Source organism: Prinia subflava, chromosome 4, assembly GCF_021018805.1.
Source record: "Prinia subflava isolate CZ2003 ecotype Zambia chromosome 4, Cam_Psub_1.2, whole genome shotgun sequence".
NCBI lineage: Eukaryota > Metazoa > Chordata > Aves > Passeriformes > Cisticolidae > Prinia > Prinia subflava.
The window spans coordinates 16449576-16467514 of NC_086250.1; the positions used below are offsets into that span (position 1 = coordinate 16449576).

At 42.2% G+C, this 17939-nt stretch overlaps 1 protein-coding gene across 2 annotated transcripts in view; it reads left to right on the plus strand.

Annotated features, from left to right (window-relative positions):
- The window catches only part of TMTC1 (transmembrane O-mannosyltransferase targeting cadherins 1), a 136062-nt gene that overhangs the window by 98527 nt on the left and 19596 nt on the right, over positions 1-17939 (plus strand). For both annotated transcript variants that reach the window (XM_063395652.1, XM_063395651.1), the window contains one exon: positions 12841-12984. In XM_063395652.1, the coding sequence (XP_063251722.1) occupies positions 12841-12984 (144 nt within the window). The remainder of the gene's footprint in view (positions 1-12840; positions 12985-17939) is intronic.

Here is a 17939-nt window from a genome sequence, read left to right on the forward strand (position 1 = left end):
TCTCTAACTCAGCAGCACCCATTTATTGTAATTATAATGCTGTTTTCTGCTCTGCAGTATTTCAATTATGAAAGAGTCTGTTTTGAGAACTGATTGCAAACATTTTCTCAACTATATTACATAGCACTGTTTATGCTGATGGTGTTGTTTATAGAGCATCCGAAACCTTGTTAGGGCTTGGAGCCCACAGGACCAGCCATGCTGTTCTCCACGTGCTTGGTGTCTAATGGCACTGCTGCTAGCACTCAACTTGCTTCAGTAATTTCAGCATTAGCTGCGAGTTTGGAAAGGCAAAACTCACCTTGCACATTCTCTTTTTGACCCAAAAGTGCAGGCCAGAAGTTGGAAGTCTCCATCACTGGGAAGCTGCACTACTTGTTCTTGTCACAGTGTATCTCTGCATTTACATTTTCCTTGTATTTACTCTTTCTTCCCACCTCTGTCACGGGGAAATTATTTGGGCTCTGTGTAATAAGCAATAGAACAGTGTAAGCAAAAAGTGCACTATGTTCTTCTGTTGAGAATTACATTGCAATGTCTGTGTTTTCCCCTCAGACAGACAGACAGACAGACCCTTTCTGCAGTGCCTGGGGTAGTGTGTGGGCGCTGCAGCCTCTGCTGGGTGCCTACATTTGATGGCTGTGTTGCAGCAGGGGAGAAGCTGCTGGCTGTGGGACAGCAGCCTCAGGTGCATGCAGTGGCAGACCATGCACAGGTATCACAGAAAACAGCTGTTGTGTCTGAGCTGTTCACCCATCCTCACAGACACCAGCTCCCCACAGACTGCTCTGACTAGACCAATCTCCACAGTTAGAGAGAAGGAAGTAGTAGCTGCAATATCCTGAGCAGATTTTGATGATTCAGGGTATTTTTGGCCACTGCCTTGACCTGGAAAAATGAATTACCACTCTGTAAATTTCCATATCAGGGAGTAGGCAGAGCAGCAGCTGAGGTATTCACACAACAAGCTTTCATGATTTCCCACAGGTACCCCTCACTGATGCCTGCTCTCCCAGTGAGTGTGGGTGGATCCATCCTCCCCAGGTTACAGAAAACCTAAGCTACTCAGGAGGCTTCACAATCCAATGGCAGCACAGCCAAGAGTACAGAAGATAAAAATATTATTTCTGCCTAGTGCTCAGTGAGCAGATCAATAGGGAATTAATAAGGAAATGGAGTCGATAAGGACATGGCTTGCTGCCTGGGAGCTCCTGGGAGATAGGAAAGGGAGAGCTGCAGTGCCTCAGTGGGTGATGGCTCATCCACTATTCCAGCTTTATGCCAAATGACAGTGCAGATCTGCTAAATCTCTGGTGAATGAGTTTAATTGTTTAGTAAATAAAAGTGATCTTGTCAGTCTGCACGCTGCTGTTGCCATTCCACCAGCTCCCCCAAGGTAAGGATGTGCTTCCATGCACTCCTGCTCTGCCAGAGGTGTCTGCCATGTGTCTGCTCGGCAAAGCAACACCTTCCTCCTGTGAAGTTGTAACTGTGGGGAAAGATATTGAAGTGCACACAAGTAAGCTAATGAAATACTAGCAATTGATACTAAATCCTGGGAAAGTTGATCCTCATTTAACTGCTCCTTTTCCTGCTTTCAGAGACAGATGGGATTCTCTGCTGGCAAATGTTGGTGTACCTCTGTTAGCTTCAGGGCAGAAAAGTGGTGGAGGAGAATAATGTGTTTTCTCTGACAGTGGAACTGCAGGGCTGTTTTCCAAGGCAAACTTGGCAATCAATCCCAACAATCACCTGTTGGTGCCATTGCAGGTGGCCCATCAGAAAACTCATTCCTCACCCCAGCCCAGAGACCAGTGACACAACACCCTGACCTACCCAGACTTGGGTAATTAGTGCAATCTAATTATGTTCTCCAGGAGTGGGGGAAATGAAAACTGAAATGAAAAGCAAAAATGGAGAATAACATTTGAATTGGAGATGGGGAGAATGAAAAGAAAAAAAATTCTGTGTATGTAAGAAAAGCTGTTTCTTTATGTAGTTCCTAAAAGGGGAATGGAAATGGAGCCCTTCAGTGATGCCAGATGAGTTACCCGTAAAACAGCCCCAACAAACAGCTGGCATTCGGCGATTGTGGAGTGGGCTATAAACCTTTCAGCTTACCTACAGTAAAACAAGAAAAACACACTGCTGGATTAGACTGCTTCACTGGTTTGCCTGACATATGGTAGTGACCCCAGGAGATCCTTGGGGTTTTTTTCGTTCAGAAAGTAAAGGCCGGAAATAGTCCGTCTGAGATGTGAGTTGACCACGGCTATTTTGAAAGCTGGTCTTAACATTCTTGCTGCTGCTTCTGCTGCAGATTTGCAGCTGTTGTTAGGAATTCTGGAGAACCTCTGCTCCTGGAGATCAAACAGTGCTGATCTTATCTGAAATTTATCTCACCACTTGTCTTCCATTTGTGAGTGAGAATATGAGGTCATGCAACCTCACTGAAATTTGAAGAACAACTCTGATGTGCTAATGAAGATGTTTTTGCTGTTGTTGATAGCTACCAAGCTTTTGTCCTGCTTCTCCCCAGCCTTGTGTGCTTGATGTTGCTGTTGAGACTGCTATATTGCCCTTCAGCAATGCACATGGGCTGACATGCAGAGAGAGAAAAGCAGCAGGGCCTTAAAATCCAGTCAGTGAATATTTGTTACCAATTAAATCAATCTCCTTTTAACAATGGAGGGGAGCAAAATAATTTACCTTACCTCCTACAACTGCACTCATTCAACATTTTAATTTCCAAAGCAGTTCTTACCATCCCTCTCTGTGTTTGTTGCCAGGGCAGTGCTTCCCATGCAGGGCAGATCAATGTGAGTATCAGCAGGTGGGGCTGAAGGAGGTTGCTGAGTCCCTTGCTGGAGTTGGGTGGATAAACATGCTAATAATAGCTCTGTGCTATCCAAGCTGCATTTCTTTGTCTGGAAAAAGGTCATCATCGAAAAATTCCTGTTTGCCTTCTAGATGTTAAAACATACCTGACAGTGTAGAGTCCTGCAGGAGGGGTCCACCTTGTGTAATGTGATACCGTGGATTTATTTTCATGGATGCACTGGTGTGTGTACCTGAGAGTGCACACACTTCTGCAGCGTTACCTCCGTGTGTGTACACGTCCATCAACAGGTTCCTAGGCACAATCTCTCCTTGGACTTTACCTGCCAAATGCTGCTGACCAAACAGAGAGGGAAGGGGACCAGCCTGCCCTGCAGAAACCTTCATTCCCTCTTGTGGCATCTTCTGGAGGAGGGAGCCTCTGGACAGCAAATAGGAACTCTTGGGTTGGTTTTCCTTGCTGTTCAGGGAGCTGTTCAGCTGTTCAGCCTTGAGAGAGAGGAGAGAGTGGCTCAGGAGGCAGAGAAACCAGTATGGAAACACTTGGTGCTACAATTTGTGTGGTCTGGCTCTTGCAGAGCTTGTGAGTGATATATCTTAGAGCATTGTTTGCAGCATGGAAATGGGGAGTGCTGGTTTGTGGCATCAGTAAGGGTCATGAAATCATGGTACTGTATCCTTAGTACTCAAACACAGGCTAGATGAAGAAGGGAAAACAGTGTAAGCAGTTTCTGTTTCTCTCAGTTGAGAGAACAAAATTGGTTTATAGCATCACTGGAATGGGTAGAAAAGAAAAAAAGCAAGGCTGTTCTTTCACCTCACTACACTTTTAAAATAAAGCCCTAATGCTGCGAGGGAGACTCAGGTTTCTTCCTGAGTTTTTCCCACATACCTTCCTGCTGGGCTCTTATATATCTTAAACCAACGGTATCTGGGGTTGTTTAAATTCAGTTAAATTGCACTCTCCATGCAGTAAAAAAAATTGTGTTCTTACAGCCCTTTATGTGTGTGTGTCAATGTATTTGCCTTGAAAATGCCTCTCAGCGTGGACTGCAGGTGGCCTTGGATACCATCTGTGATTTATTTCTGGGAAGAATTAAAATACCAGCACCATTTGTTAGCCTGTTTTTACAGTGAGTAAAAAATGTGCAGTGCTGCTTTGCTGTGAGTGCCGTGACTGCTTTTGCTCCCAAAGCCATGAGTGCCCTTCTGACATTCTGATGTTACTTAGGTCAGGCCCTTGGAGCAAGGCTGAAACATCTTCCTAGAGAGTGCATGTAGTACTCTGTGTTAGTGGATGTTGTGGGCTGGAGGTGGATCATGTCCAGCCACTTGGGAAATCTTTGTGTGGTGTCCTGATGCAAACTTTGACAGTAGGCATAAGGAGTATTGCATAGGTGTGTGGTGGCTGTCCTGAGGCTGGATAGAATTGTTGAGTATTTTAATGGTAATTGATGGCTGAAAGGGCTGCCTTATAATTTGAATCAGAGACTTAATGGCCTTTACAACACATTGCATGGCCAAATTACTTCAGCCAGTGTAATTTATTTTTGAACCTGTTCTCTATAAAGTGCTAATCCCTGCCTGTTTTGAGGGCTGCTCCAGTTCTGCTCAGTTTTTTCTAGTTTTCAGTGACAAAATAACAATCCATCAATGCACAGGCTTTTATTTACTTGAAAACAGAACTGGTATAAGTGCAACCATGAGCCCTGATGCAGACAGAGTATGTGTGCATTTAGAGCCACAGAAGCTGGGTGTGCCTGCTGGGATGGACAGATGGATGTGTCAGCCCTGGACAATGATGGTTACAGGTCCCTCCCTACACCGTGGTGTCTTGTTGAGGGTGCAGGTCGTTCTATGCTGCCCTTCAGGGACTTGCTGGCTTTTCAAATACATCACCTTGGAGAAAAGCCCCCATCATCTTGGAGGATGACAACTCCATAACCTTCCTCACACACTGCATCAAAGCTCTGCTTTCTTATGTATTGGAGACTGATGAAAAAAATCTGGATAATTAAAAATGCTCCCCTAATGAAAACTTTTCTTATTGAGACAAGGCATCTATTTTGATTTTTCTTTGGGGTATGCAGAGAGAAACTTGCGTCTGTACTTCGCACACGTTCAGGTCTACCTTTCAGTTTTGGCTAATGATAACCTCAAATCCAAGGATTAGTTTCTCATTCCCATAGCCACTGTTTATTTCTTAGCCTGCTGTCCTTGTTTTTATGAAAACTGTACAGTATGGGGCTGTACAGCTTCCCCTGGCACCTGGGAGCCTCGGGAGATGACAGGTGTGATTTCCCCCCCATCTGCTCCAGTGAGAGCGTGTTGTTAGCTTATCCCCTCATGTCAGATTGATCGACGGGCTCACCTGATGGTCTCTTGTTTGCCGGGGGGTCCCTCAAGATTCTGTGGGCTCTATGGATGTGCCTGCATTGTGCACACTGTCTGTAAGTCAGGCATGTTGTGAATGATTAGTCTTTTGTTGGGCTTTGGGAGTGTTGAGGTTCCTGGGATTTTAAGGACTTACATGGATCCTGCATAAATTCTTTATGTGAGAGAATAAGCAGACGGCCCTGTTTGATAACCTCATGTTTCCTCAACACTTCAGGGAACATGTGAATTTAGTAGGAAAGATTTTATTTATTTATATTTCAACTCTAACTGTCAGGCTTCTATCCCTGCTCAAGTTTGAAAATCTAATGAAAATTTGTAACTTGTAATATTGTTTAATGTGCTACTGGTTGGTTATTTGAATGGGCATGCTTTTGGATATTGCTGTATGTTGGGGGTATTTTTTTCCTTAATGGATGTCAAGCTCAAAGAATTCAAGAGACTTTTGTCAGTATACAGATTAAATCTATTCAGCTTTTCTATTACTTTTTTCCCATATCTGCCCTGTAGAGGTTTCCCTCAATAGCAGGGTGCTCTGCAATTCAGCCTGGGAGGCTCACTCTGCTGAGAGGGTTTGCTGGTGGCAGGGCTGCTCTTCTGCCTGCTGGGGTGATGGGCAGGGGGAGAATCCATAAAACCAGGACCTTACTTCTGTCACTGATCCCTGGCTGTGATTCAGCACTTGCTGTTTACACCAAGTGGCCTGTGGAGATCCCAGGTTAGATCAAGATCTTGCTGCAGACACTGCTGATCAGGCATGACCCCGCACTGACTTCTTGAGCAGGACCTCCCCCAGGAGCTGAGCTGGCCCATGCAACAGCCATGAGGACCCACAGCGCTGCTCAGGGGTGCTCTGTGAGCTCCCAGTACCAGACTGGGATCACTCTTGTCTCACCCCTGGTATTGTGTCAGGAGCCCCTCGCAGCTGGGAGTGTGGAAATGGGCGTGATGTAATACCCAGCTCCGGGCTGTGCTGTGTACAGCCAGGAGTCTCACTGCTTTGTCACGCTTTCCCTGAAGAAGATTATGCCTGAGGCTTTCAAAGGAACCTAAAAGCATTAGATCTCTCACTTGCCTGACTTCCAACAGGATTTCCAGGTGCTTTTTTAAATACAGAAAATACCAGCCTGCCACAAACTTTCTGCCAAGCTGAAGGGTGTTACCTTTGAGGAAATATTGATGCAACTACTAGAACTCTTCAAGAGAAAACCAGCTGCTGCTTGATATTGCAGGAGCAGCTCTCCTTCCTTGAAAGAAATTCAAATGTTACAAATTGAAAACCTTTAGAGGAAGACACAGGATCTGCCATTCACATCTCCACATCATGTAGGGCAGCTCTTGAAACAAGGTGCCACGCCATCATGAGGCCATGACCTGAGTTGTTGCCAGTGCAGAATTGTTCCCAGAAGGATGACTGGTCTCAGAATTACGTCAAATCATGTTTTAATTCATCCTGACATAGAGTTTTATTGAGAACTTACATAAATACATGAAAATGAGTGTGGTGTAATATTAAAATTGGAAAATTGGCTTGAAATAGTATAATGGAATAGATATGAAATTGGTGGTATTAAAACTTGGCACAGATGGAAATGTTATTCATATAACATTCTTACTTTCGTTGGCAAAACAATGCAAATCATTACAGTATATATTGGAATGGGCAAAACGTGCCTTAAAAACAAGTTGCCATGCTGCCAGCTGGTAATTGGGCCTGAGTGAACAAGGCCTCTGAGTCCGTGTACCTAGTGTGGCTGCAGGGAGCCCCAAGGATGCTGAACTTTGGTAGAGTTGGACGGGCACCAGGAGAGCCAAGAGTGGCTGTCAGGGAAGTGTCCTCTTGTATGGAGGAGGAATGGTGAGAGGTCTGGCCCAGGGCTCTTCAGGCTCTCCTTTCCTCTTGCCACAGAGAGGTAACACAGCCTGTTTTGTCAGGGCAGCACAGGGAGGTGACTTAGCACAGCTGCCTCAATGGTGGTGTGGTCCCTGTGAGTACTAGGTTTAAATGCGTTGTTTAATCAAAAGATGCATTAACAAAAACCAGGCACACCAGATCTCTCCAACTCAATAGTTTATTTTTTTATTATTTTTCACTTAATATTTTGATTTATAGAAGAAATTAATAAGCTTGGACTCTCCTTTGAATATTATGCAAGATGATGCAGGCAGGTTTCTTCCTTCTGCTGCTGTTGCCATGGCATGGCTGTTGGGTTAATGATGACCAAAGTTGCTTGCAAGTTTTATAATGGTTATAAGAACTCATGTTGTAAGTCACTGGGAATGTGTTATTGTCAGCCCTTGGAGAGTGATGAAGGGCTGGGGCATCAGGGAGTCACCCTCATATGACATCTCAGGACTGTCCCAGCTCTGAGAAGTGTCTCTGGGCTGCTTTCAGTAATCTCTTTTATTGTGCAGTGGTTGTGGGGGGCTGCCCAGACCTCTGAAAGATGACATTGCACCCTTTTCCATGCTGTCCATGGTAGTTTTCCAGGCTAATTGCATGTTAGTCTGGCCCCATCCGCTGCTGCTTGCTATCCACACAGTAATGGCTGTACAAAAACCACATAATGCTCTTAAGGGCAAGTGGGTAATTGTCACACTAATGCCTTCCTCCCCCTGAATACCCCTGGCACCAGACCAGGGGCTGTTTAAAGGCAGGACTGTGAGCAGAGCTTGCCAGTTGTTTAAGTGGTCTTTCTCGACCTGAATTAAAAGAATTAAAATTCTTGGTGGATTATAGGTTGCAGTCATGACAACAAATTTCCTCCCTTTCTCTTCTTTGTGTAATTGTCTTGTAATTCAGATATGGAGCCAAACAATGCCCTTCAATTTTTTTAAAAAAGCCCTCATGTTGCAGATAATAGTGGTATTAAATGAAAAAGCAGAACAAATGGTCATCATCGTTTTGATGACTGTATATGTTTTATACCTGGTATCGTCTTGGGAAGCTGGAAATCTCTTGACTGTGCAAGTCAGTAGGGCTTTTTTTCCAGTGGTATTAGAGGGAATTTTGCTAACCTAAAAGAAGTGGGGATAATTACTAACAGGAGTTCTTGTGCAGTCTAAACCTGTAATAGTTAAAGGGAAGGCTGCTGAAATTTATTCTGACAATTGCAGATACAGCATTGGAGGAATCATTTGAATTATTCATTCTACAACAAGGAAACATCCCACTTGTCTTCTCTTTAGAAATGAAATCTCCATCTGTGTTAAAATATACTTTTATGGGTTGCTTTCCCATAATTTTGCTATTTCAAGACTTCTATTACAATTATCCGTCAATGTAGATTTTTAAAGAAAATTATTCTGATTTCTAAAGGAAAGGATAAACTGGTTTCTTACATGAACTGCTGCTTGTAGAATAAGTTTAATGAAATTCAGCTTTCTTTCATAAATAATGCAGCACTTGCATTTGATTAGGTGAAGCCTAGAGGAATTCCTACCTAATCAGATGCATAGCAAGAGGGATATTGCCTGCAGACTGTTACCATTATCAGTGCTGGTGGCAAGGAAAATACAGCTCTATGTATGTCCAGATAGAAAGCTTTGTTTTTTAAGAGAAGTTGCAAAACAAGCTAGATATGTTCTAACAATTGATCTCTTGCATCTCAGTGTCTTCAGAGTGATGGTTCATAAAATAAAGTCTGGATTCTGAGTATTGTCATTATTGTGGCATGAAGAGACCCCAGGTTAATTGGAAACCTCCTTGTCTTGGTAATGTGTTTCTAACCCTTCTAAGAAACAAATACATTGTTCATATGAATGAAGAAGGGGGAAGAGACAATGTTTGCATTAGAGAACTTACAATCAAAATGAGTTAAAGCTGAATATCAGGATTCATTGGGAGCAATTCCAGAAGTCTTGATAAACAGCACAGATCTCCTGATAACTTCAAAATAGAAGTACATGTGCCTCCCTCCATTACAACAACAAATCACCTACAGCAAAAGCAAACAAGTTTAGTGTATCTGCAAGTCTTGCAGAACCATTTTGAAAGCTCTTGAGTAAATGTTGCTTCATTTGGTAACCTGTGGTCAAGTTTTATGCTCCTGCATAAATCCTGCCACAAGACTGTTCTGCAGTGTTTTTATTCCCAGGGAACTGTTATTAATAGCAGTGGGTGTGCCTGAACAGAGGGTAGTTTAAATAGGGCTGCTAGTCCTTTATTCAACATCCTTATTAATAAATAAAAAAATTATCTGATCCACATTCTCTAGCCCTGAGGCCAACTGGCATAAATTCACCTGGAAGTATTGAGCAGATGTTTGTATCCTCTGAGAGACAGTGGCCAAGTCCAAGTTGGCTTTTGGGACCAAACCCTGATCTGAGCTCAGGCCTGGACCACTCCTGGGAACTATTTGAGGGTGGTGTGAAAGCAGTATAAACCAAAAGGGGGCAGGTTTAGATGGGATATTAGGAAGAAATTCTTTACTGTGAGAACGTTGAGGCACTGGAGCACACTGTTCATAGAAGCTGTGGATGCCCCATTCCTGGAAGTGTCCAAGGCCAGGTTGGATGGGGCTTTGAATAACCTGGTCTAGTAGAAGGTGGCCCTGCCCATAGTGGATGGGCATTGGCACAGATGATCTTTAAGGTCCTTTACATCCCAAAACATTCTGTGATTCAGTGATTCTGTAACAGCATGGGTGGTCATGGGCTCAGACTCTGGCTCTGGTTACTTTACCAGAGGTGATGTTCTCTTAGGCTTGGTTGTTCTGCTGAAGTGGTAGCTTGCTCTACCACCATAATAAAGTAATACTCCAAATAAAATATTTGGACAGAAAGAAAAGAGCTGAACCCTACTGGCAAAGCCCAACACCCTTGCCTTATCTTGCTGTGGTCAGAATTTCTCATAACTTTTGTTCAGACATGTAAAATTGCAGATGTCGTAAGTTCTTCAGGCCAGATGCTCAGCAGGTCTAAGCTGATCGTTTGTGCTTGCTGAGGTTTTGGGTTTTCACTTACATTTCTTGGAAAGGGCAACGAGATGTAATGAATAAATGTAAAAGACAAGAAATAGAGCCCAGGATACATGGTAGATGTGTTTGCATCTGTGATACGCTGTTGAGAGGTTTTAACACTGAGCACGGAATTTATGGAGCTGCTGGTCAGAACTGTGCAAGTTAAAGGTGAAATCAGTTCCTTTTTTAATCTTGAATTTTCATTCCACTCCAAATTGGTGCAAGCAAATCTCCTGGGCCTAAAATGCCATAGGAGCACTAAAGGCCAAGAACAGAATTAATTTCTGAAAGTTTGAGAGAAAAACCATCAGGTATAGGGCTATAAAATGTTAATCTGTTTCTGACTTTCCCAAGAATTGTCTGAAATCCTTTTGCCCACTCATAACTCAACTGACTTCAAGTCAAATATTAGAGCTGTTCTATGTGTGAGTACTGACAGAAGTAGTGCACACTTTTATCGTAGCCATCTGGTAAAAAAAGGCTCAAAAATATAACTCCCAGACCTTTTTCTTGGCCCAAAACAATGTCAAAATCTCTTGGAGGAAATGGGAAACAAGTCTAAGCCCGTGGTCATTTGCCCTAAGATGTTCTTTGCTCAGATTCTGGTCAAGGTGTCACACAGATCTGCATCCCAAGTGCTGAAGTGCAAGCAAGCTTCGGCCTTTCCATTCCTACCCTGCTGTTGCTCTGGAAAACATTTCTCCCAGCCTGCTTCACCTGGGGAGACTTAGGCTGGATGACAAATGGATTTGAGGGCCAAGTTCAAGACTCCACACCCTCATCATCATCTTTTCTTTTGCTGGTGCTTCTCCAAGCGCAGGATGCCTCTCACACCCCAAAATGCATCAGGCTCACTGGGGAGCTTCAGCGATGGAAAGTGATGCGATTTCGATGTTGGCTGCAGTTCTCACCACGAACTTCCAGCTCTTTGCTACTCTGTGACAGGTTCAATTAGGGTCTCTTCAGCAGTCACTTGAGCAGCAAATGCAGGTGGGGGGTGAGTGTGGACACTGGGCAGTGCACCTGAGGGCTTGCAACAGAAGTGGTGACCTCTGAGGGACGGGATGCTCACCTGTGTGGGAGGGATGGTGGCACTCTGTAGTCATTATTTGCTATCAGTGATGGTCACTACTTTTATCTTTCATTACTATAACAAGCCAGTTTTTAAAAATCACATCCCTGCACAATTTCTCCTCAAATACGTGACTTTGCAGTCCTTGTTTGCTAGGTGAAAAAAAGGACTTCGGGTTTTTCTCTTACATAATGGTAGGAAACATCCTGGTTTTGTTAGTGGTGCATGCTCATTTCTCCCAGAGTTCCCTTGTGTGTTTCCAGCTTCACCCCCAAATAAGACTTTGCCAAAAACATTTATGAGCTGGGGAGTGAAAATGCGACTGATACAAATGTTGCAAAATGCTAAGTTATTCATGTACTTAAGCACAGAAAATCCTAGGGCTGAATTGACATAGTGAAAAACTCCAGGCAAAAAAAACCCCAGAAAACCCACCATGGAAAGTTTTGGATTAAGAACAATTGCAAACTTTAGTCAGGCTATACTGTAGAGTCTTAATCCCTTCTGGCTTTAAATGCTCCTTCTCATGCTGTACCCTGTGCTTTCATAGCCAACTACTTTTAATGTCATTATCCACATCACTTTCCCGTGATCAGGGACCTAAGGCAAAGAACTGTCAGATGACTTGTCCTCAGAGCCTCAGACCTTCTCACACAGATGGTCTCCAGAGACTTCTGTGGGCGTCTGTCAAAAATTTATTTCCTTATCATAATGACCCTCAGTTTTCACCTACCTGTTACACAGAGGGTCCTCGACACTTGCATTGAGCCCTGGATCATTTCCACCTCTGGAGTTTTCTGGTGAAAGACCTACAGTCTGAAATATTAATGTAGGAGCACAACTTTGAGAATTTAAATTGCTGAATGGACCATGACCTGCTGCTTAATTTGTGGAGAATTTTAACAGAGATGCATTGGGCCCAAAAATGTAATCTTGTAATTGAAACAGGCAGATGTGAAGATTAGCAGATCAGATAGAAGTGTACTGAACCAAATGCTACAAGAAGCTTAGAGAATTCATACTGTTAAGCAGTCTGGTTCCAGATTCTTTTATCATTTTGCTTAGTCTCGAAATAGTTGATTTCAGGTTTCCTTTTGTGCTTTATTATCAGTTTCATTGTAAAAAAAAATTCAAAAACCCAGTAAATAATTTTAAACAGTGATGTGTTGGATTCTGTGTGTATCAAAACACTGTGTATATTTCCATTGGAAATATTTTTTGACAAGGCAATTCTTGCTTGTTGCAAAAGCATTTTGAATAAAAACATTCAGGCTGCTTTAGTCACTATGCCTTTTGCTTGAAGGGTAAGATAGGTTTTCAAAGCTGTTCAGCATTCCATTTTGTCCTGGAGATACATAGGAACCATAGGAGAAGATCTGATTTGCAATCTCTTTTGGAGTTGAAAAGGGTCCTCAGGATCCCATCTGAGCTGCAGCAAATGAAGGGAGAACAGGGTTTTTTGGCTGACATCTTTCCATTTATTGAGTGCCAAACAGCATTGATGGCAAACTCGGTGACATCAGCTTAATTTGTCAATTAATGAGCACCTGTAACTTGATATTTCATTTTTCCCAGGCTGTACCCTCGTCATGCAAGTGCTCTCAACAACTTGGGGACGTTGACCAAAGATGTGGTGGAGGCTAAGAATTACTACAGACGGGCCCTTCAGCTCAACCCTCAGCACAACCGAGCTCTCTTCAACCTCGGCAACCTGCTCAAGTAAGTTGAATGCAGGTCTGGCACCAAGAAAATTCCCATTGTCCCTACACACATCACCAAAGGATTTTTTTTACTGCCAGCTGGTGAAGAAATGGTGTAATTTCTTAGTGCCATCTAAAAGTGCCAGCACAAAGGTGTGGCTTACTTCAGTTATCCCTGTGCTGTCACATCACTCCAGGTGCTCTTCACAAGTGTTTTTCAGTTGCAGGAAATCCATTTGTTCTGAAACAGGCATCAGAAATGAGTTGCCTAAACCCAGCTAGTCACCTGAGATCCCCATCCTGGTGGAGATGTGTAAACATTTCCAGGAGAGGAAGCTGTATTGTTCAAAGGTAGGCATCAGATGCCAAGCTAATAAACAACACAGATCCAAAAAATCCCTCTCCTCAAGTTCCCACTTCTCCTCATTAGCTGTATGGGAAGTTGTTGTATAGTTTAGGCATAAGCACCTTATCCTGAGATGCTCAGAGCAGCAGAGAGTTCATTGCAGAGCAGGTAGGTCTGGATTGGAGGGGAAGGCTGGTTTACATGCCTGGACTGTTAAAAACAAGTTGATGAGCTCATTATTTCACTCGTTGTTATTTAGAGTGTCAGCCTTTAGCAAGGAGAATAGCAGACAATCACAATCATGCAAATTAATTTGACTAACCACTTCTAAACTTAGATCTGTACAAGAAGTCAGTATGATAAGATCTGCAAAGGGTTCCGTTAAAAAAAAGTGAAATATCTCTGTTTAGCACCAGCAAAAAGGTCCTTGTTTTTGTGAGGATATTGTGATATGTTTGCTGAGAGAACTGCTTAAACTACAGCAGTAAAAGTACATTTTTGCTGGTATGAACTGTCCTTATTTTGATGATAATAAGTCTTGGTAAATCTTTTAGAGCAGACTGGGCTTTGTGCTGGTTAAACCATGACAGGCTTAGTGTGGGACTGGTTTTAAAGTGGCACCGTGTCATTAAAACTTGGTCTTTCTGGTCCTGAAATGTAACTTCAAGTGTGGATTTGTATAAAGGATGTTAACTGGGCTGCTGAAGTTACACCTGGTCTGTTCAGAAGCAGAGAAATGATCAGAATAATGTTACAAGTAAACCTGGTGGTTTGAGGTTAGAGTATGGGAAATGAGAAATCTTAAATAGAAAGTAGGTAAGTGCTTTACTGGAAATACTCACAAGGAAGGAAAATGGTACAGTCTTATTACAAGAGAAAAGAAAGGTCTTTGTATTATTCATCAAATTTGGTTGATTGAAATTAATTTTAGGTGGCAGAGGTGTTTAAAAATACGTATTGTCTTATAAATCCATCATATGTGCCTTAGTAATTATTCTCTGTTACATTTTGGAGGTTTTTTTAATATAAAATATTAATACAAAAGGATCTAAGCCAGAAGAAGCACCAGGACATTCCATGTCAATTATGCTTAAATCTGGCCTGTCAAAGGGCTTTTATGAGCCAAAAGATGGATAAAAACTGGATTTGCTGCACTGGAAAAGCACAAAGGAGACATGTGGGGAAAAATTCTTAGAACTGCTGTTTGTTTTCTGTGCAATATGTCATGTTTTTCACATTGTGATACTTAAGATATTGCGTGTCCTGTTGTATTGGATGTGCCCTCCATCCTTCTGTGGTGCCACATTTTGCAGTAGTTAAATGTGTGTGATGCTTGTGCTAAACTTGTCAAAAGAAAGCACTCAGGATCCTCTTGCCCTTTTCCCACATCCATGTGCTCCCATTTTCTAAACTTCCTTCAGGCTTCCAAAGCAATGTAGTGCATTTGGACACAGCAGTAATATTAATTGTATTGGAAGCTGAGTGCCTTCATCCCCCTGTTCAGCTTTAAAAGACCTGCTAAAAACCAGGTGGAGTTCACAGTGCAGGAATTAGCATATATGTCAAGCAGATGCTGCGTGGGCAGATCCTATATGAATGTCTGCCTTAAAATGGGATCCCAAACCCTTTGGGCAGCACCTTTCCTAGATGATCCAGCAGCTTAGCAAAGGAACATCAGCCATGCTGGAGCATGAGGTAACTTGTGAGATGACCAGACAGGTACAAGGCAGAGATTTCACATTTCCTCTTCCTACAAAGATGTCTTTATTTATATTTTCTACCTGTGTCTACAATTATCCTTTCAGATATATATATATATATATTAAAATGTGTAGATATATGGCAGCCAGTATTCTGCAGACACTAAATGCTAGTATAATATGAGAAATAAATTAAATAAAATGGAAATCTGCAGAATATTACAGACAGATATTACTTTCTGGATGTGCTATGAGAGATTATGAAGTGTTTTGATTTTTAAACGTATGTCAGAGAGAACATAAATGGTCAAGCAATAAAAGCATTTTTTGTCCTCTTTACAAAGGCTTCAGAGCATGGGACAGATCAGGAAGAGACTGGTTTGCAACACTTAAGGCATGTCCAGTAACAGCCCTGCTTGTACTGGGACATGGAATGAAATCTCTGGCATGGAGAATCCCCAGTTGAATTCTGCTGAGTTCCTTGCACCCATCCCTACTCACAGGGTGCAAATCTGATGGCAGATGCTAGATTTCATCTCCTCTGGAGTACTAAGAGAAGGGAAGTCCAGGATTTTGGAAGGATGGATTTGTCATTCCTATGTGGGAATCTGCCTTTCATTATTCCATGCAAATAAGCTATTTAAGCATACATTGCTTGGGATTTAAACTTGAGTAAAAACTGTTTTGAGGACACTGGGTAGAATTTTTAAGTTGTTTTCTGTGGAAGTCGTAGATGAAAAATGATGTTTCCATTTTCTGTTTGCACATAAAGAAGACAGCTATGTGCCAGAAGATGAATGTTCTCAGGAAGTATTGCAGGGTAATGGCTGAATAAACTTCTGGTTTTGTTTACATATCCTAAAATAAAGTTGTATGTCATAATTTTCGTGCCTAATATAAATATTGGAGAGCAGAAAATTAAACAATGCCGACAGATCTCTTTCTTAAAATAGACCCCAAAGATGGAAGATGGCCTACCTAAAAGTAAGAAATCTCTCTGCTTTCGTGGTCTGTGATCAGTGACAGAGCAGCCTGATGCTGCTTTCTTGTGTTTTGAGTATTTGACTCCACTGTATAAATTCAAATTCTTTGAGATACAGATAAATATTGTTCAGAATACCTCATGAATTTATAGGCTGTGGGTATTTCTGTAAAAAGACAAGAAATAATATATTATGAACATTTGAAATAAATATCGATCTCAGCTTTCTGTTGCAAGAAGAAAGGATAAGAACTCATTTGTGGTACCATATCAATCCACACCTAAAGCACTGCAATATTCAGTACACTGTTCCTTATGAAGAAAAGCCTCAGAACTCTCATGTGCTTTGAGAGTGCTATGGCTTCATTTTCAAGGGGAAAATGAAATGCCTAGAAACAATCTCCACTGAATCTTGAGTTTACTCAAAGGACTGATTTTCTTCTGGATGTAGAATAACATACAGCATGTCCCAAGTGTTGTTTGTTGTTGTGATTTAGTCCCAGTTGAGCAAACACATTATTCAGAAGAGGAAGGACTATCTGCCCTCTCTGATACAGGCTTCTGGATGTTAGTATGCTGACACAGGCTTGCAGAACTGTCTGGAGATGCTGAAAAACATCAGATAGAAATTACATATATTGACATTTAAGACCTTTTAGCTAGTGCACGTTCCCTCCTTTCATCCAGAAGCAAACTGAGTGGTGATGTTCAGTGATACTGCAGCTGGATTTCTGAATGGTCTCTGCAGGATACTCTGTCTCATGAAGGGGAGCAGTTATCCCTCAGTACCACATACACATTGGGGACTGTGGTTGGAAACCCCCACAAACTCTGGCAGTCTAATTTTTGCAGTAGATTGAAAAAATAACTTAGGTTATTATTATAATATATATTAGAGTCTCTAGAGATGATTTGGAGATCAAGGTAGCTGCTCAGAGCAAGTCTGATTGGTTTAGATTGTTCAGGTCTGTGTCCAGCTGAATCTTAGATCCCTCCAAGGACAGAGATGCCACAATCTCTCAGTGCAACCTGTTCCAGTGTTTGACCACACTTGTGGTGAAAAATATTTTTCCTTATATCTAATCAGGATGTCCCATGTTCCTGCTCTGGCACCTGTTGCCTCTTGTCCTGTCATTGTGTACCTCTAGAAGAGTTGGGCTCTGGCTTTTCTGTACCCTTGTAAAAATTTGTTCAGAATGGTTGTGGAGCCTTTGTTGAGTTCTGTGTTTCTGGCTTTAATACAGTCTAAATAACTTCACACAATAAAATAGGAAAGTTACCAAGTCCTTTGGAGCACTAACTCCTAGGTTGCTCCTGTTGCATGTGAAATTTGCTCCAGAGCTAACAGCCCTGTGCATCACTAGACTTTGGTGGGTTGGTTTAACCTGCTGCTTCTCCAACTGTAGGGCACTTGCAAAAACATGGAAGAGATGCTCTTGGTGGAAAGAGCCGATCCTTGTTTTCAGCTTGAGCATGCTGATTGCAGAGGCAAAGCTATGAGCTGGGTGGGAGAGGTAGACAAGAGAGGGCATTATAAAACAGGATAATTTGGGTAAAAATTGGAATAAGTGGTCACAGATTACTCCTGTCAGTTGAATTTGTTCTTCTCCCTATCACAGTGAAGATGTACATTACCTAACTATTCCTGTTCCAGATCCCCAGTTTATGGTAAATTAGTGTATTGGAATGTTCTTTCAATGCTTTGTGCTCTCCCAAATTGCAGGAGATTTATATAAGAGATGGCCTTGATCCTGCGAAGTGTTGGCCTTGAGCCAGGAAAGCACTTCAACCAGTAATTAATTTTCAACCTGCATACATAAAAGTTAAGTACATGTTTAAGTGTTTGGCCAGAGCACTTGGTATCTTGCAGACCTAAGCCCTCTGAGCAACTACTGGATCTGCTTTTTTTAATGTAATTCAGTCTGTCACATAAAAAGATGCCATAA